Source organism: Oncorhynchus kisutch, linkage group LG3 (genome assembly GCF_002021735.2).
Source record: "Oncorhynchus kisutch isolate 150728-3 linkage group LG3, Okis_V2, whole genome shotgun sequence".
In the NCBI taxonomy this organism is placed as follows: Eukaryota; Metazoa; Chordata; class Actinopteri; order Salmoniformes; family Salmonidae; genus Oncorhynchus; species Oncorhynchus kisutch.
Window position 1 is genome coordinate 44350121 of NC_034176.2, and position 19932 is coordinate 44370052.

Below are 19932 nucleotides of genomic sequence, written 5' to 3' on the forward strand. Positions count from 1 at the left end.
ACTTGCAACCTTCCGGTTACTAGTCCAACGCTCTAACCACTAGGCTACCCTGCCGCCCATGAGCTCATGGGGTGTGTGAAACTTACTCCTCAGCCTGAAGTGTTGCTACATGCACCGCCGAATTGTTAACTGACCGTTGGCGCCGACTTTTAAGATGCTTCGGGAGGGCAGTCACCTTCAGGCCAATGATGGTCTTTTGAATGTCAACATTCTCACCATAAATACATTTAATATATTCTATCACAAAAATAATAATTTGGTTGTGTTTATGAAGGTCTTAGGTAACAGAATATGAAATAAAATGTATTTCAAATAACTGTAGGCTATTTGGAAAAGATGGCGCCGATAGAGATGGCAGCTTCGCTTCTAGTCCTTAGGAAACTGTAACATAAAACTGTTTTTTATGTATTATTTCTTACATTGTTAGCCCAGAAAACCTTAACCTCTCTGCGCACCAAACCCGTTAGCGGGATTAAATTCGACAACATACAGTGATCGCTACAGAAATAGTCATATTAAACATTCATGAAAATACAAGTGTCTCACATGGGTCGAAAGCCTAGAATCTTGCTAATCCAACTGCGTTGTCAGATTCTTAAAAGGATTTACTGCGAAAGAATACAATACAATTATCTGAGAACAAAGTCCCATAAAAAACAACTATTTCAAACAGCACAGGCGTAACAACATCACAAATTGCAATATAATAAATTGTCTACCTTTGACGATCTTCCTCTGTTTGCAATCCCAATGCTCATTGTTACACAATGAATGGTCTTTTGTTTGATCAAATCCATTTTTATAGCCTAACATGAAACATTTTGTGAACAGCTTGTGTCGTGAATTCCGTCTCATTCCATTTTAGTCGACACATTCGATGTAAATACACACACTAAACATGACTTTTCCAGTCCTGTTTGGTTTCATTGCAATCAACTGGTTTGTAACACAACCAAACCTGATGGGTCATTTTGCGGGATGTATTGACTGAAAGAAATCGATTTGAAGACAACAAGTATTGACATCATTGTGCACCAATGATATGACCGCTGTTTCGTTAATTGACTGTATTTTAACCCAATGACCACTGATCGTCTTGAAATCTAGCTGGTTAGATAGCCAATGAGCTGAGGTAAACGGCAATATGTAATGTTTATGTGTTGGAAGACCCACCCATGTAGTAAACTCCGGCGTAAAGAGGGTCATTCCGGGAAGGAGCCACGGATGTTACGCACAGCATTGCTTTGGTAAAGCGCATCTTCAGCTGTTTATATATCAATCAGTATGGGAAAGCCAGGGAAAGCTAAATCTAAGTCTAGATATACAGATGTACACACAATTTTAGAAGAAATTTATCAGGAAAGTGAGACAGAGATTGTTGGAGGACGACTCGTTTAGCGATTCCCAAATGGAGGAATATTTTTTAATGGAGAGGACACCGTTTTGGACTGGTAAGTTCTTCTCATGCTAATGCCGTTGTTTGAAATTTATAATGTAAAATATTATTTGTGATTTTAAATTTTTTAGTAGCAATATATAAAAATGTAATGAAATGTGTAAAGTACACGTTGGCTATACATTGTGGGTGGGGGTATGTTTGCATATATGTTTATGACCCATAGCCTATGTTTGTGTGTGTATATATACATATTGTGGATTAGAGAGTGTATGGCCGAGATGCATGTGTCTGCCGCTCCACCCCACCCCCACATGAAATAGCCTATTTGAGGCTGTTGAGGGGAGGGCAAGCCCACAACAATGGCCAAAGTGAAATGGAGACAGTAGATACAGCTGGTCTGTTGTAATATAATAAAGACAGTAGATCTAGCTGGTCTGTCAAAATATAATAGAGACAGTAGATCTAGCTGAAATGTCATAATATAAAATAGACAGTAGATCTAGCTGGTCTGTCATAATATAAATGAGACAGTAGATCTAGCAGGTCTAAAATAATATATTCAACCTTATGTTCCCTGTACTCTATATATATCTGTTTATTATACCTGTTGATACAGGGCTCATATGTGAAACTATTCTAACTGAACATTTTCTTTCACAGTGACACTGACTCCGAATGGGAGCCCCCAGTGCCAAGGTGTCCATCCCCCACTGTAGCTGGTTCATCCAGCTCCTGCCACAAGTGGTGTTCATCTGCACAAATTTATTTCTGCAGGCATGGATGTGCCTCAGGGCCAAAAGGGCACAGCATGGAGGCGTTGCTGTGTTCTTTGCAAAAGGAAGTCCCCCATCACCTGCACCACATGCTTGGTGACCCTCTGCTTTACAGCAGAAAGAGACTGCTATGGCACCTGGCATCAGCAGTACAATATTGTGTAGAGGACTGAGGGTCTTCCAAATATTGAAAGTGTTATTTTGTAAATGTATATATTTTTTTTCATGTTTTTTCTCTATTTTTTTGGAGGGGGGGGTGTGTTAGAATACCATTTTGGTATTTTGTATATAGTTATTCCATTCAAAATGTATCACTTCACCAATTTGGCCACTTGGGTGCATTTGGGCTACTTGTGTGGGACACCTGGGTGACTTCATGATAAATGTCATGTAGCACACTCATTTTGGAAGTTATCATTCTGAAACTTTGCATAAGTACTGTTGCCCTCTTATGTTTTTCACTGAAATTGTCCCCATCATCCTCTCTGAATGTTTGTTTTGTCTTGTTCATTTTAAAGATGATGATACAACAATAAAATGAAAAAACGTATGTTTCTTTCATTGTATTATCTAAACCAGATCTATTGTGTTATATTCTCCTACATTCAATTCACATTTACACAAACGTCAGAGTGTTTTCTTTCAAATGAATCCAAGAATATGAATATCCTTGGTCCTGGGCCTGAGCTACAGGCAGTTAGATTTGGGTGTGTCTTCAGGCGGAAATTGAAAAAAGTAGGGGGGTAGCTGTAATTTATTTTACTAGGCAAGTCAGGTTAAGAACAAATTCTTATTTTCAATGACAGCCTAGGAACAGTGGGTTAACTGCCTGTTCAGGGGCAGAATGTCAGATTTTTACGATGTCAGCTCAGGGGTTTGAACTTGCAACGTTCCGGTTGCTAGTCCAACGCTCTAACCACTAGGCTACCCTGCAGCCTCTGTAAGAGGTTATGTGTTATTACATACAGCCGGGAAGGACTATTGGAAATCAGAGAGACGTTAACTTACCAGCACAACCAGCATTATGACCAGGAATACGACTTTCCCAAAGCGGATCATTTGCCTGCACCTCCCAAGGCATTTGAACTAATTCCAGAGGATGTCCCAAAACAACACTGCTGGAGGAGAGGGTGCCGGAGACTTCTTCTAGTGAGGCTTCGGATGCGCACACACTCCCCCACTGCGTCTGAGTATATTACACGCAAATGTCCAGTCCCTAGTTAACAAAGTTGACAAAATCAGGGCAAGAGTTGCTTTCCGAAGTGATATCCGGGATTATAACATACTCTGTTTCACGGAAACATGGCTAGCTTGGGACATGCTGTCAGAGTCAGTACAGCCAATGGGATTTTCAGTGAATTGCGCCGACAGGAATAAACATCTCTCCGGTAAAAAGAAGGGCGGGGGTGTATGTTTCATGATTAACAACTCATGGTGTAATTGTAACAACATACTGGAACTCAAGTCCTTTTGTTCACCTGACCTAAAATTCCTCACAATCAAATAGACCGTATTATCTCCCAAGAGAACTCTCCTTGGTTATCGTCACAGCCGTGTATATCCCCCCACAAGCGGATACCAAGACGGCCATCAAGGAGCTTCACTGGACTTTATGCAAACTGGAAACATATTCTATTATTTTGGGCCGGCAGCCAAATGCAACATGGCGCCGACAGAGATGGTCGCCTAGCTTTGCGTTCTTCGGAAACTATGCAGTATTTAGTTTTTTTTGTGTATTATTTCTTACAATGATACCACAGGAAATCCCCTTCTCATTAATGAATATCCTGGGCCGAAGGATATCCAGGCTCGCTGAGCCGGCACCATCCGTCCTGGCTGGATGCCCACTCTAGCCCGTCCAATGCGGGGAGCTGGAATGTAGCGCACCGGGCTGTGCACGCGCACTGGAGACACCGTGCGCTTTACCGCATAACACGGTGCCTGACCAGTACCACACTCCTTGCTGTGAGCACGGGGAGTTAGCTCCACCAACCTCCCCGTGTGCCCCCCCCCCCAAAAAAACGTGGCTTCCCGGTCTTCCTTGCCAGCCTTGACCCCTTGTATAGTTGCCCTCAGACAAACCATTAAACAGGCAAAGCGTCAATATAGGACTAAGATTGAATCCCACTACAGCGGCTCTGATGCTCGTCGGATGTAACAGGGATTGAAAACTATTACGGACTACAACGGGAAATCCAATGCAAATGCTTTCCGTTTGAGTTATATTAGGTTTTATTTTCATCGTAGCAGACTATGCGGTGAATTTAAACGCGTTGGCAGCTGAGAGTGACTGAAACCCGGAATCGCTGTTTGACACATTCCTGCACGGATTATCGGAGGAAGTTAAGGATGAATTAGCAGTCCGGGAACTACCGACGGATCTTGACTCACTCCTTACCTTGACCATCTGGATCGATGGGTGGCTACGAGAACATAGGAAGGAGAGTAGGTCCGACTCCACTCGCCTGCCAAAGGATTCCATCTCGCCTCCGAGGCATCCCAGAAGTCCCCGACGTCTCAGTTACCGAGAGGACCCGAGGTTACCCGAGTTCCACCGCGTGTCTCCGAAGTCTGATGAGTCACCCCCTCCGGAGCCGATGCAGCTAGGCAGAGCTAGACTGTCCCCAGCCGAACGTCTACACCAGCTTCACACGAAGAGTTGTCTGTATTGCGGCACTACTGGTCAATTCGTGTCCTCCTGTCCACTAAAAGACCAGGCTCACCAGTAGGGGCGAGTACTCTGGTGGGCCATACGGATAACTTTTCCTCTCCCCTTACTCGCATCCCTTTCCATGCCATCCTGCTGTGGGGGAACCAGTCGGAATCTGTTCAGCCCCGCTCAGCCCCTCTCCATTCCCATGGATGTTAGAGCGCTGGACGGGCGCTCTATAGGCCAGGTTACCCACAATACCACTCCCATCAACCTACGAGTGTCAGAGACAATCCAATTTATGCTAATTCAGTCTCCTAAGGTTCCCGTGGTATTGGGATTCTTTTGGCTCCAGCGATACAATCCCCTCATAGACTGGACTGCTGGTGCCATCATGGCGTTCGTCGCCGCCTGCATGGTCTGTGTGCAGAACAAGACTCCTCGGCAAGCTCCGGGTGTTCTCCTTCAACAACTGCCTGTCCCTCATGGTCCCTGGTCCCTGGACTTCGTAACGGGTCTTCTCCCATCTGATGGCAACACTACCATCCTGACAGTAGTGGACCGGTTTTCCAAAGCCGCCCACTACATTCCTCACCCCAAGCTACCCTCTGCCAAAAAGATGGCCCAGAGCATGGTGCAGTACGTCTTCCGGATCCATGGACTCCCGGTGGACATGGTCTCCGCCTGGGGTCCTCAGTTCTCGCCCAGGTTCTGGAAGGCGGGTTGTTGGCCAGCCTGTCCTATGGGTTGGACCATCAGTACAACGGCCATTCGGAGTGAGCCAATCAAGATCTGGAGACGACTCTTTGCTGCCTCATCTCCGCCAACCCCACCACCTGGAGCCAGCAACTCGTGTGGGTTGAATACACCCTCCCCTACTCTGCCACTAGGCTCTCGCCTTTAGAGTGTTCCCTGGGTTATCAGCCCCCACTCTTCCCGGAGCAAGAGGAGGAGGTCGGCAAACCCTCTGCCCAGATGTTTGTCAACCGGGGATTCCAGTACCAGTACCTTCCCAGAGAAGAGGTGCTGGGTCCCCACTAGGGATATCCTGGACCCAGGCCTCGTCGCTGAGTTCCAACACCGGCACCCCGGTCAACCAGGTATGCGCCCAGATAGGACGCCAGGTGGCGCCCCGCCCCAAAAGTTTTTATTCTCATTTCGATACCAACCCCACCACTGTTTTTTTGAGGCCAAAGAGCTCTATTTTCATGTCATTTGACCAAAGTACCAGTTCCAATTCAAATGCCAATGCCATTTAGCAAACTCCAGGTGTTTAGATTTGTTGGATGACATGAAAATAGATCTCATTGGACAAGCACACCCATGCCTTCTTGAGAGAAAAAATTTGTATTAGTATAAAATTTTATTATTTCCACTTTTTTTAAGCATACAGTATGTGAATTATTTATTTTATACAGTCATTATTGCTAATCTTTATCAATAATTTAGGACTGCACTGTATACACAAAACATTCGGAACACCTGCTCTTTCCATGATATACACTGACCAGATGAATTCAGGAGGAAGCAATCAGTGTAGACGAAGGGGAGGAGACAGGTTGAAGAACGATTTTTAAGCCTTGAGACAATTGAGACATGGATTGTGTATGTGTGCCACTCAGAGAGTGAATGGGCAAGACAAAAGATTTAAATGCCTTTGAACGGTATATGGTAGTAGGTACCAGGTGCACCGGTTTGTGTCAAGAACTGCAATGCTGCTGGATTTTTCACACTCAATTGTTTCCTGTGTGTATCAAGAGTGGTCCACCACCCAGAGGACATCAAGCCAACTTGACACAACTGTGTGTAGCACTGAAGCCAATATGGGCCAGCATCCCTGCGGAACACTTTCGACATCTTGTAGTGTATATGCCCTGATGAATTGGGGTTGTTCTGAGGGCAAAAGGGGGTGGGGGGTGCTACTCAAACTTAGGAAGGTGTTCCTAATGTCAGGTATACTCAGTGTCTGTAGAGAGAGAGAGTGTGTGTGTGTGTGTGTGTGTGTGTGTGTGTGTGTGTGTGTGTGTGTGTGTGTGTGTGTGTGTGTGTGTGTGTGTGTGTGTGTGTGTGTGTGTGTGTGTGTGTGTGTGTGTGTGTGTGTGTGTGTGCGTGCGTGTGTGTGTGTGCGTGCGCGCACCCAGCGTGCGTGTGTGTTTTACCTGGTAGTAGTATCTGCAGCGTGATGAGAAGTCCAGATGCCCAAAGCTTCAGACTATTCATGATCATAGCAGATTTATCAGGTCACTTTGTACTTCAGACCCTACATCCCTCTCTCTGACAACAAATGTCACACATTTTCATGACCGAGACTACTCTTCAGGTAACCACTGGTTATCTGAAACACATTGTGGTGGAGTATGACTGCTGAAAACATTGAATGTTAACTCATACATGTAGGCCTAGGTTATTGTGAGCTAAGAGATACGTCTCTGCATGATACTGTTTGTGTCTGAAGTGCTGTTGTTACTATGTACTGTGTGTGTACTCCTGCCACTATTAACACTTTGCTACATGCTTTGGTAACTGAGGTAATGCGAGCTATGTTTGCGTTTTAACTTTCAGGTTTACACAGTTTTGTGATGTGCAGGAAGCCTGGGATCAAATTCAGTGCTTGTCACTTTTGCACAATTGAATTGAGTTTGATGGATTCCTAACATGAACCATACCATATTCATACATCAAATCAAATAAATAAATTAAATGTCCAATGCGCTGAATACAACAGGTGTACAGTTGAAGTCAGAAATGTACATACACCTTAGCCAAATACATTTAAACTCTTTTATATATATATATATATATATATATATATATATGTTTTACAATTCCTGACATTCAATCCTAGAAAAATCTCTGTCTTAGGTCAGTTAGGATCACCACTTTATTTTAAGAATGTGAAATGGCAGAATAATAGTAGAGAGAATGATTTATTTCAGCTTTTATTTATTTCATCACATTCCCAGCGGGTCATAAGTTTACATGCACTCAATTAGTACTTGTTAAACAATTTACATTTAAATGCTACCTTGGGTCAAACGTTTCGGGTTGCCTTCCACAAGCTTCCCACAATAAGTTGGATGAATTTTGGCCCATTCCTCCTGACAGAGCTGGTGTAACTGGGTCAGGTTTGTAGGCCTTGCTCGCACATGCTTTTTCAGTTCTTCCCACACATTTACTATAGGATTGAGGTCAAGGCTTTGTGATGGCCACTCTAATACCTTGACATTGTTGTCCTTAAGCCATTTTGCCACAACTTTGGAAGTATGCTTGGGGTCATTGTCCATTTGGAAGACTCATAAGCGACAAAGCTTTAACTTCCTGACTGAGGTCTTGAAATGTTGCTTCATTATATCTACATCATTTTCCTCCTCATGATGCCATCTATTTTGTGAAGTGCACCAGTCCCTCCTGCAGCAAAGCACCCTCACAATATGATGCGGCCACCCCCGTGCTTCATGGTTGGTACGGTGTTCTTCGGCTTGCAAGCCTCCCCCTTTGTCCTCCAAACATAACGAAGGTCATTAGGGCCAACAGATTATATTTTTGTTTCATCAGACCAGAGGACATTTCTCCAAAAAGTACGATCTTTGTCCCCATGTGCAGTGTCAAACCATAGTCTGACCCAGACTTGTGGAGGTCTACAATTTTTTTATGAGATCTTGGGCTGATTGCTTTTGATTTTCCCATGATGTCAAGCAACGAGGCACTGAGTTTGAAGGTAGGCCTTGAAATACATCCACAGGTACACCTCCAATTGACTCAAATGATGTCAATAAGCCTATCAGAAGCTTCTAAAACCATGACATCATTTTCTGGAATTTTCCAAGCTGTTTAAAAGCACAGTCAACTTAATGCATGTAGACTTCTGACCCAGTGGAATTGTGATACAGTGAATTATAAGTGAAATAATCTGTCTGTGAACAATTGTTGGAAAAATTACTTGTTTCATGCACAAAGTAGATGTCCTATCCGACTTGCCAAAACTATAGTTTGTTAACAAGACATTTCTGGAGTGGTTGAAAAATGAATTTTAATGACTCCAACCTGTGATGTAAACTTCACGACTTCAACTGTAGATGTTACCGTGACATACAAGCCTTTAACCAACTACTAATCACTACTGTATACAGCATATACTTGTCCTGCTGCTAACAACATGTATTTTATTTTATAAAATACTAATTTACTGTATAATATAAATATATTAAATTCGTTTTTTTTATTCAGTCATACCCCTCCCCTCGGCTTTCGGTTATCTCGAAGTTCAGCCCCCTGCGCCAGAAAGGGGCGTGGCTTGTACAATGAGGTAACCGGAGTAAACAGTAAAGATGGCGACATCTGGAGCAGGAGGAGAGGGGTACTCCGGCCTGAACGGGATCGTTTCCGAGACAGAACACAAAATAATGACAGACCTACCGGCCGAGTTACTCGAGTACATCTTATGTTTCCCTGTCCTCAAGCATGTCGACATTTGCAACGTTTCCTGCAGCTGCAAGCGGTTACACGACGTTTGCCACGGCAGGGGGAAGGTCTGGGGACACCAGTACAAACTCAGGTGAACTGACATTAGCTTGCTTGCATAATCCCACGAGCTAGCTAGAAACGTAGCTATCTAATGCTAGATGGCATCTAAATCGCAGTTGCCCCTCTAAAATACGAAATTATTTCTAGCAGTACAGTCAGCACATATCCGTCATGGCGAGCTACTGTCGCAAGGGAGCTGTCAAACGGCCGTTGACATTCTGCTGATGCACCAAATTCGACATCACGCAAAGTAACGTTAATAGCTAGCTAACTAACGTTATGTATCCAGCCTAGCTAGGTAGCTACCATGTCCAGGGGCTTATATAAGAAGCTACTAAAATATCTAGGTCACAATTAACCATTTCACAATTCTTGCCTTGCACATTATCGTGCCTCTGAGGACAGACATTAAAGTTGTGTGACCTTGAATGCTTGGAAATTGTGATTGAGGTCTTGTGCAGTTCTTGCCAAAAATCTGTTGGCTTGCTGGTAGTTTTTTTTCTCTGACTGAGTCCCCTGTATGGTTAAAGTTATGGCAAACCACTGCTGATTTTGAATCTATTGGAAGAATTATTTGTAAGCCAGCCACTTGTTACTTCATAGTAATTAGACCTTAAAGAAATGTTTAGTGTCATTCTGTACCATGCAAGTGATGGGCTAATAATAAACTTAACAAAAAAGAAATGTCCTTTCACTGATAATTGTTTATTTTCAGCAAACCTAAGATGTGTAAAATATTTGTATGAACATAACCAACAAATGAGACAAACTGAACAAGTTCCACAGATATGTGACTAACAGAACTGGAATGTGTCCTTGAACAAATTGGGGGGGGGGGGGGGGGTCAAAATCAATAGTAACAGTCAGTATCTGGTGTGGCCACCAGCTGCATTAATTACTGCAGTGCATCTCCTCATGGACTGCACCAGATTTGCCCATTCTTGCTGTGAAATGTTACCCCAGTATTCCACCAAGGCACCTGCAAGTTCCCGGACATTTCTGGGGGGAATGGCCCTAGCCTTCATGTCAGGATGAGCCTGCAGGAAGGGTACCACATGAGGGAGGAAGATGTCTTCCCTGTAACGCACAGCGTTGAGATTGCCTGCAATGACAACAAGCTCAGTCCGATGATGCTGTGACACACCGTCCCAGACCATGACGGATCCCTCTCCAGAGTACAGGCCTCGGTGTAATGCTCATTCCTTCAACGGTAAACATGAATCCGACCATCACCCCTGGTGAGACAAAACCGCGACTCGTCAGTGAAGAGCACTTTTTACCAGGCCTGTCTGGTCCAGCGACGGTGGGTTTGTGCCCATATGCGACATTGTTGCTGGTGATGTCTGGTGAGGACAGGCCTACAAGCCCTCAGTCCAGCCTCTGTCAGCCTATTGTGGACAGTCTGACCACTGATGGAGGGATTGTGTAACTCGGGCAGCTGTTATTGCCATTCTGTACCTGTTATTTGGGTTATTGCCATTCTGTACCTGTTATTTGGATTTTTACTAATTATCTTTGAAAGACAGGGTCCTGGAAAAGGGACGTTTATTTATGAATTTGCACCCAACATCCATTAGCCTACTACTTCTTCACTGAACTCAACTCTCTACTAGTCTGAAATTCACTGTATCTGACTGCAATCTCTTTTCCTACACTCCCCAGATGGCCAAGATTGCAGAAGCATTACCGCCAGAATGAGTGTTGCGATTGGCTGAAAGAATACAGAACGCGACACACTGTTGGTCTACAAATACGACGAACAGTTGTATCCATCTCAAAGAGATTCTTCACGGAAGTTGTAAGTAATGACATTAGCAGTAAGCTGTCATGGTTATTGCCATTCTGACTTAGCCAGGCTAGTTTGTGGAGACTGAACTAGTGTTACTAACATTGTAAGAACTTGTAAAGAAGTTAGTGACAGTCGTCTCTTGGCCATACTAATCCACCACATCATGGTGTCTGTGATTTAGCTGCTGTGCGCAACTGTGCACGTGATCATGCGTTTTTGTGTGTGTGAGGTTGGCTGGCCTGGTTAGCACTAACCCAGAGATCTGTAACACAGCCTTGCGTTGGCCAGGTGTTGGGGGACAGCTTTGCTGAGATTGAGTCCCTCGGGGCCCCTGAGCACTTCTGTGAAGACGAGCTGCTTTCCATACTGAACTCAGATAGGAGGTAAGAGCCATGTCTACACTCCAGTCCAGCACAAAAATCTATCTTTGGTCATTGGTTCTGTTTTATGTGTTAATGCTCCCTGGAGCTTTGTTTTATGTCCATTGTAACAATCTTTTTTTCTCTATCTCTTCTCTCCCCCTCTTGCCTTCTCCATCACTCTCTCTCCCTATTAATCTCTCTCATTTTCACCTTGCTTGCCCTCTCTCACCTTTTTTCTTTCTTGTGCCTTCTGTCTCTTTATTTCTTGTGCCTTATCTCTTTCCATCCCTCCTCTCTCTCATCCCACTCCCATAGGAAAAGCCTGACACTGAAGTACTATGCAAAGAAAATCCTTTATTTCCTTCGCCAGCAGAACATTCTGAGGAGTTTAAAGATGTTTCTGGAGCAGCCTGCAGAGCAGCAGTCAGCACTAGAGGGTGAGTCATGAATATGGTGTACTTACGGTAGTACATGTGGAGTGGGTCTATTCATACACTGCATTTATATGTATCATACTCATGACTTGTATTCAGTGTAGGCCTAAATTAAGTAAGGCAGACAGCTGAACATGGGCCTAGCCATACTTATAATAATAATAATAATAATAATAATAATAATAATAATAATAATAATAATAATAATACTGAGTGTTTGGAGAAAGAAAAAAAACAATGGCCGTTTTCCCCCCATTGTGGTTTTTGAAGTCCTATGATTGCATCACCGTTTGCATGAAAACCCATAGAGAGTGTAAATAACAAAGCCATAAAGAAATGTAGTGTATAACCATGTGTTTTTTACAGTCCTCTATTGTCTCCTCTCCTGCTGTAGGAGCTGTGCTGGTGGACCAGTATTGTAACCCCCTGGCAGATGTGTCATTGGACGGTATATCCTCCCAGCTGGAGGAGATCACTGACAAGGTCAAGAAGATGCTGCGGATGAAGAATTCCTCTCATCCAAGCCTGAGGGTCACACAAGGTTGGTCTGAGCTGGAGAGAAACACATGTTGGAATGTTCTATTTGTCTCTCAGGAATTAATACAAAGAGCTAATATAAAGTCATTGTCAGACCTCAAAAGTAGTCTAATGTCGATTTTAGTGCATTTTCACGTCGACAAATTTAGAATTTGTAGTTAACTATCAAAGTTCACTATCTAACCTAGGAGCTTGTGAGTGTATTACATTGTACCATTGTATTTGACCTTAGTGCATTCTCAGCACCGTTCTTTGCTAATACTTAACGATGTGATCCTTTGTGTTCTGTCTAGGTGACTGCTTTGCTGTGGAGGACTTTGAGCTCGAGAGGCAGGTGGTGGTTGCCCTCAATGCTGTTTTGTACGAGCAGCTTCAGTACAAGGGCAACGAGTGTGATTACTACAATCCTCTCAACTCTTACATACACCAGGTAGGTGCTTTCATCGAGAGGCTATAGAGGTCTTGGATGGTGATTTACATTTGTGTCATTTAGCAGACACTCTTTTCCAGAGCGACTTACAGTTAGTGCATTCATCTTAAGATAGCCAGGTGGGACAACCCCATATCACAGTTATAGCAAGTAAATTCTTCCTCAATGAAGTGTCTTATCAGCAAAGCCAGAGCTAGTAAGGGGGAAAATAGTTAAGTACGAGTGTTAGTTTACTAAATGCTTCTTTTTGGGGGGGTGGGGGTGCGAGGGGGGGTTCTGTGTGAGTATTGAAGATGCTCTTTGAAGAGGTAGGGTTTCAGATGTTTTCAGTCCTAGCTTCAGGGGGATGTTGGTTCCACCATTATCGTGCCAGGACAGAGAAGAGTTTGGACTGGGCTGAGCGGGAGCTGCCCTCCCGTAGGGGTGGGAGGGCCAAGAGTCCAGGGGTGGCACAACAGAACACTTGGGTTGGGGTGTAGGGTTACAGCCTGACGGTAGGGAGGGGAAGTTCATTTTGCTGCTCCATAGACATGTACTATGGTCTAGTAGTGGATGCGAGCTTCGATTGGAAACTAGTGCAGTGTGCACAGGAGTGGGGTGACATGGGAGAATTTGGGAAAGTTGACACCAGACCGTGCTGCAGCGTTCTGGATTAGTTGCAGGGGTTTGATGGCACAAGCGTGGAGCCCAACCAATAGCGAATTGCAGTAGTCCAGACGGGATGTGACAAGTGCCTGGATTAGGACCTGTGCCGCTTCCTGTGTGAGGTAGGGTTGTAGAATAGTGGTCACCAACCTTTTAAAAATGTGTTTACTTTTTTTCTCCCCAATTTCGTGATATCAAATTGGTAGTTACAGTCTTGTCCCATCCCTGCGACTTCCGTACGGACTCTGGAGAGGTGAGGGTCGAGAGCCATGCGTCCTCCCCGAAACACGACCCAGCCAAGTCGCACTGCTTGCTTGACACACTGCTTGCTTAACCCGGAAGCCAACCGCACCAATGTGTCGGAGGAAACACCGTACAACTGGCAACCGTGTCAGCGTGCATGCGCACAGGAGTCGCTAGAGCGCGATGGGACAAGGACATCCCGGCCTGCCTAACCCGAACAACACTGGGACAATTCTACGTCACTTCTTGGGTCTCCCAGTCGTGGCCGGCTGCGGCACAGCCCAGGATCGAACCCGGATCTGTAGTGACGCCCTAAGCACTGCAGTGCCTTAGACCGCTGCGCCACTCGGGAGTCCCCCGGTCATCAATCAGTCCTCCAGTCAAGATACTTTTGCAGTCAAAAAGCAAGCTGAGATCTCAGAATAGGAAAAACACTTTAAAAAAGGGGTGCAAACCTTTAGGTCTTTATTGTTGGCTTTACTGCAGAAATGTTTTGTGGTCGACTAGGAATGCCTTGAAGATCGACCAGTCGATCGCCCAGTTGGTGACCACTGTTATGGAGCATGAACCTGCAGGAGTAAGTCACTGCTTTGATGTTTGTAGAGAACGACAGGGTGTTGTCCATGGTCACACCAAGATTTTTTGCACTCTGGGAGGGGGACACCATGGAGTTGTCAACCATGATAGAGGTCTTGAAGCAGGCAGACCTTCCCTGTGAGGAAGAGTAGCTCTGTCTTGTTGAGTTTGAGGTGGTGGACTGACATCCAAGCTGAGATATCTGCCAGGCACACAGAGATGCATGTCGCCACCTGGGTGTCATAAGGGGGAAAGGAGAAAAGTAATTGCGTGTCATCCGCATAGCAATGATGGGAGAGACCATGTGATGATATGATGGAGCCGAGTAACTTGGTGTATAGGGAGAAGAGGAGAGTGCCTAGAACCGAGCCCTGGGGGAGACCAGTAGTGAGAGTATGTGGTGCAGACACAGATCCTCTCCACGTCACCTGGTAGAAGCGGCCTGCCAGGTAGGATTCATGAGTGTACAGAGCCTGAGACGCCCAGCGCTGAGAAGGTGGAGAGGAGGATCTGATGGTTCAGTGTCAAAGGCAGCAGATAGATTTAGGAGGATGAGAACAGAGGAAAGAGAGTCAACTTTGGCAGTGCAGAGAGCCTCCGTAGTACAGAGAAAAGCAGTCACGGTTGAGTGACCCATCTTGAACTGGTTAGAGTCAAGAACATAATTCTGAGAGAGATAGCGAGGGAGTTAGTCAGAGACAGAATGCTCTGACTAAGAAAATAAAGAAGGGATACCGGTCAGAGGGGTCAAGTGTTGGTTTCTCGTGGAGGGGAGAGACTCAGGACATTTTAAAGTCAAAGGGTCGGGGACAGTGGTCAGGAATGGGAGAAGTTCATGATCAAACGCTGCCGGAGTCCAGGAATTCCACTGGGTTGTGCATGCAGGGTACACTAAATTAGAAGGATTGCAGCCAAGGGGTGGGGAGCGTCTGTAAAGCCTACACAGAGAGGAGCGAACTGAGATAGAAAAAAGCGCATAGTTGCCAAAGCTACAAAAGAGCAAAATGAGATCATCTGAAAATAACTAGGTAAGATACTCCTGGTTGACGTGTCAACAATCATCTGCAAATTATGAGCAGTCAGCAGTGCACACACTAAGTAGGCTACTGGGAAGACAGACAGCACTTAAAGTAGATGGCCTTAGCTAGCAAGAAGACTGTACTAGACAACAACAGATTAAGACAAAAATTATACTTATCCGCCCTAGAGATTCAAGGAGTCCTCCAGCTAGAGCTATAGATGTTATCCTCGGCCTGTAAGCGTCTCAGAGTAGGATTGCTGAATTTCCTAGATCAGCACTCCTACTTTGAGTCTTTTTGAATATGGGCCCTTTATTATTTAAATAAAGTGAGTCTATTGATACTGTTATCCTCACCTTTTAATGGACAAAGTGTCTCTTTGAACTCTGTTGCTCTTCCTTACAGTCCCATGTCTTCTATTCTCTACCTAGGTGTTGCTCCGCCGGACAGGCATTCCCATCAGCCTGTCTGTCCTGTACATGACCCTGGCCAGGAAACTGGGGGTTCAGCTGGAGCCCGTAAACTTCCCCAATCACTTCCTGCTTCGCTGGTGCCAGCATCAAAGAGGGTAAGGGCCAGAGTGTGAGAGGAAGTGAACGTAAGGCATATACTTTAATGATCAGCCTTTAGTTCAGAACTAGTTCATGATTGGTTGAAATGCAGCATTGCTCTCCCAAAATGGCTGGGTTTCAATATACCCAATGTGGCATCGTCTGCGTTGCATACAAAAAATTGCCTCAAAGGTACTTATTTTTTTACTTGTATTGATAAAGCTACACATCTTATTCCAGGAGTGGGGACATCTATGACTTTGTGTACATTGACGCTTTCGGTAAAGGCAAGCAGCTGACGGCTAAGGAGTGTGAGTACCTCATCGGTCACCAGGTGACTGCAGACTACTACAGTGCCATCAGTACCACAGAAGTGCTGCTAAGGATGGTGGGGAATCTGCTCAACATCGGCAAGCGAGGGTAAGAGTTGTGGACTTAGGGATGTGATTTTTCTTAAACTAATCAATAACTTTTCTGACATTCTATCTGTACATCCAAAATCTTATTTTTCCTTATTTTCTATGTTGTCCTCAGGATCTCATCCTTGAGGTAATGTTAGGGTTAGAGTTGGTCAAAAATAAATTCCTACACTCAACTGTCGCTGCTCTGGTATGAAATAACATTGTGTATCACTGTGCTGTGTCATGCAGGGAAGGCAATGAAAAATCCTACCAGCTGCTGAGAGACTCTCTGGATCTCTACCTCACCATCAACCCAGACAACGTTCAATACCTTCTACTACAGGCCAGACTCTACTTCCACCTGGGCATCTGGCCTGAGAAGGTTAGCATGATTTCTCAAGGTGGCACATCATGAACCCAAGTACATGTAATTGGACAATATGCCTTTTACCTTTGCTTTGATCATGTTCAGAGGCAGCACATTTAGAGTTTATTTTCTTTTATTGGGCAATCCATTTTTGTAAGAAACAATTTGTCTTCTATCATTTGGCTATTGGTCTGCTTCTCTAACATCCAGGACTAGCTGCCTCTACTTTCTTACTACGGTGCAGAGGACAAGTTTCCCCAACTGATAATGACTGGTGTCTGCTTGATGTCTCATCCCTCTCACTTCCTCCTCCAGGTCCTAGACATCCTGCAGCACATCCAGGCGTTGGACCCGTCCCAGCATGGAGCGGTAGGCTATCTGGTGCAGCACACTCTGGAGCACATCCAGCACAAGAAGCACCCGGTGGAGCCAGAGGTGAAGAGACGCAGCGCCCCCGAGCACGTAGAAGTGCAGTACAGCGTAGGCCTGATCATGAAACACAAGAGGTGCGTCTGAGTTCTGACGAGGCAGTCAGTCACTCTTTCCACTTCCTTTATTATTTTGGTCTTCTTTCCATCTGTCCATACTCCACTACACCTTTTCGATAAATGCAGACATTTGTTTTTTTAGAGTATCTATTTACTACATTCCCATGAGTTTAAGTTTGTATAGTATTGCCTTGTAGTGTGACTCGGGTGTTTTGTATTGATAAAGCCCATGTGTTACACTGTACCCCATCTCTCTCTTGACACTGAGTGGCTGCCTCCCCCTCATTGCCAGGTCTGGCTACAACTGTGTGATCTATGGCTGGGACCCCAAGTGCACCATGAGCCAGGAGTGGATCACCACAATGAGGGTCCACCAGCTGTCCAGCGGGGCCAACCAGCCATTCTACAACGTCTTAGTGCAGGACGGTACCTGTCGATACGCTGCCCAGGGTACGTCTCCTCTAGACACACTAACATACATTCTCATTGTGTCAGGGCAGTGGTAGTTAGTTAAGAAGGTGCTCTAAGATGTAAGAAACTTGACAAATGTAGTACTTGAAATGCTTATTGAAGAGTTATACATGCTGGATGAGTAGAATACCTATCTGCTAAGGTGTAAGCCTATATGTTTTTGCATTAACACACAGAATATGCAGCTGTCTTGTACAGCAGTGGTTCCCAACCTTTTTCGGTTACTGTTCCACCAACTCAATTTTGCTCTGCTCTGAGTACCCCTGAAGTACCCCCTCATGTGCATTTTACCAGTAGGCCTATGGTCTTATGAGAGACTTCTCAAGTACCCCCTGTGGATAGACCAAGTACCCCCGGGGGTCCTAGTATCCCTGTTTGGGAACTACTGTTGTACAGTAACTTGCCTCCACTCAGTTTAAGATTTGATGTCACATACATACGATACTTTTTTTTTTTAAACGATCTTTCTCCCATCTCCCAGAAAACCTGGAGCCTCATTCCGCTCCTCTGGAGATCGCCCATCCGGAGGTGGGCCGCTATTTCTCAGAGTTCCATGACAGCCACTACGTTGCCAACGAGGAGTTGCAGACACGCTACCCAGAGGACATGGCAGAGACCCTGGGCACCGTACGGGACCTCTACCACAGACTGACGCCCTCCTCAGGGCAGGCCTCAGGGCAACAGGAGAGCCCTAAAGGCACCGGGGGCTCCTCACAGGACCAGAAGAGCCAGGAGAACCAGGAAGCTATGCCCATGTAGCTTAGCGTCCACTACTTCTCTGCCCTTTCCAAAACAACCCCTAGCCCGTACCACCTAGGTACCTGTGTAGATCTGAAAGGATTGGATGGGTATAAACAATGTCAGAATTACAACTAGCCTATCATAGGGCATAGTGGAGCTACTACTAGACCCTTCAGCAGGGATAGATTCGGCCGCGAGCCGATTTCTTTTCTTTTTTTTCTTGAGGAGCTGGAACATAATTACAAATCATTTGTAAACTGCAAATTGACCACAAGAAGCCCAACAGATATAATATTTGACTAAAACATAATAATTTCAAACCCTTTCTTACATTTGTATACGATCATATGTTTGGGAATACTTTAACTTATTTCCCAAATTAATATAACTTGGAGCTGATTTCCTGGTGTTTTTACAGTTTTGTATGTCCAACAATGAAAATGCAAAAAAAGATACATAAATATATATTTGGTTGCTCAGAAGGTTTTAATTGGGGGGCCAAATAAAGCCACCTGCGGGCCAAATTCGGCCCGTGGGCCACCAGTTGGGGAACCCTGGGCTAGGGGTTGTTTCTAGATTTTAAGCCCCCTCTCTTCCCCATCCAATTCCTTTACTTGACAACGTCCTGTCCAGAACCATCAGGGCCCCTGTTCACAAACAATCTCAGAGTAGATAGTGGTGATCTCGGATCAGGTCATAGCTGTCAGTATAATCGTATTCACTATGATCTAAAATGCTAAACTGATCCTAGATCATCACTCCTAGTCTAAAGCGATTTATGAATGAGTGCCCTGGAATGCTTCAGTACCTGGATCATGTGCTGTACCACCGATTGCCAACCAACGCCAGTAAAAGCCAAAACCCCTTTTCTCTCCACCTTCATCCATCTTCAAGAAGATTTACCAAGCTTGTCTCCTTTACTCTCGCTCTCCATCTCACTCTACTTTCTTCACCTTCCGTCAAGTTCTTCCCAGACCTGACCCCTAGGCCATCACCCTCTCTCTTTTACCTCCACATGAAACACTATCAAAATGAACGTTACAGTATGAAGCAATGTGAAAATTAACATTTCTGTTACAATATCTCTTTCCATCTTACATTATAATAATGATTCATGCACTTACGAAAGGATGACTTTCGAATTTCTAGAACATGTTATACTTTTTTTTCTGTACATTTCCAAGTAAAACATTGTAGGACTTTTAAGGGCTCACAGATGTGTTGAGCTGTGTAAAAAGAAAACCACTAGGACTACAATGACTTGAAACAGTAGAGTGGTGAGACTGGATGAAATGAAAGGAAAAAATAAAATGTTTCAAGGTTTATTTTGGTCGTTCTATGTTATTTACAACAAAATTTTGTATTGTCTCTACTAAAGAATAGACATTCTAGTAGCCTGTGTATTTTTTGACGAAGTAACGTTCTGATGAAATGCAAATTGTGCTGCAGTTGCTATTAATGACTAGTGGTTCATGTTCTAAATGCATGTATGTTCCAAATATCTTTAAGGACAATTAATTGAATTCATTCTG

The 19932-nt window shown here is 44.6% G+C and overlaps 1 protein-coding gene across 4 annotated transcripts; it reads left to right on the forward strand.

Annotated features, from left to right (window-relative positions):
* Positions 1 to 9102: 9102 nt before the first annotated feature.
* LOC109883490 (F-box only protein 21) lies at positions 9103 to 19725 on the forward strand. 4 transcript variants are annotated; one of them, XM_020475534.2, is made up of 13 exons: positions 9118 to 9377; positions 11009 to 11144; positions 11409 to 11518; positions 11813 to 11934; positions 12326 to 12472; positions 12762 to 12898; positions 15813 to 15949; positions 16173 to 16352; positions 16467 to 16481; positions 16583 to 16715; positions 17016 to 17206; positions 17481 to 17638; positions 18141 to 19725. In XM_020475534.2, the coding sequence occupies exons 1-13, from the start codon at positions 9151 to 9153 to the stop codon at positions 18416 to 18418; spliced, it is 1971 nt and encodes a 656-aa protein (XP_020331123.1). In that variant the 5' UTR covers positions 9118 to 9150; the 3' UTR covers positions 18419 to 19725. The 4 variants fall into 4 exon arrangements, with proteins under 4 accessions (XP_020331130.1, XP_020331123.1, XP_020331138.1 ...); XM_020475549.2 differs by having other exon boundaries at positions 11424 to 11518; XM_020475541.2 differs by lacking the exon at positions 16467 to 16481 and having other exon boundaries at positions 9103 to 9377.
* Positions 19726 to 19932: the final 207 nt, after the last annotated feature.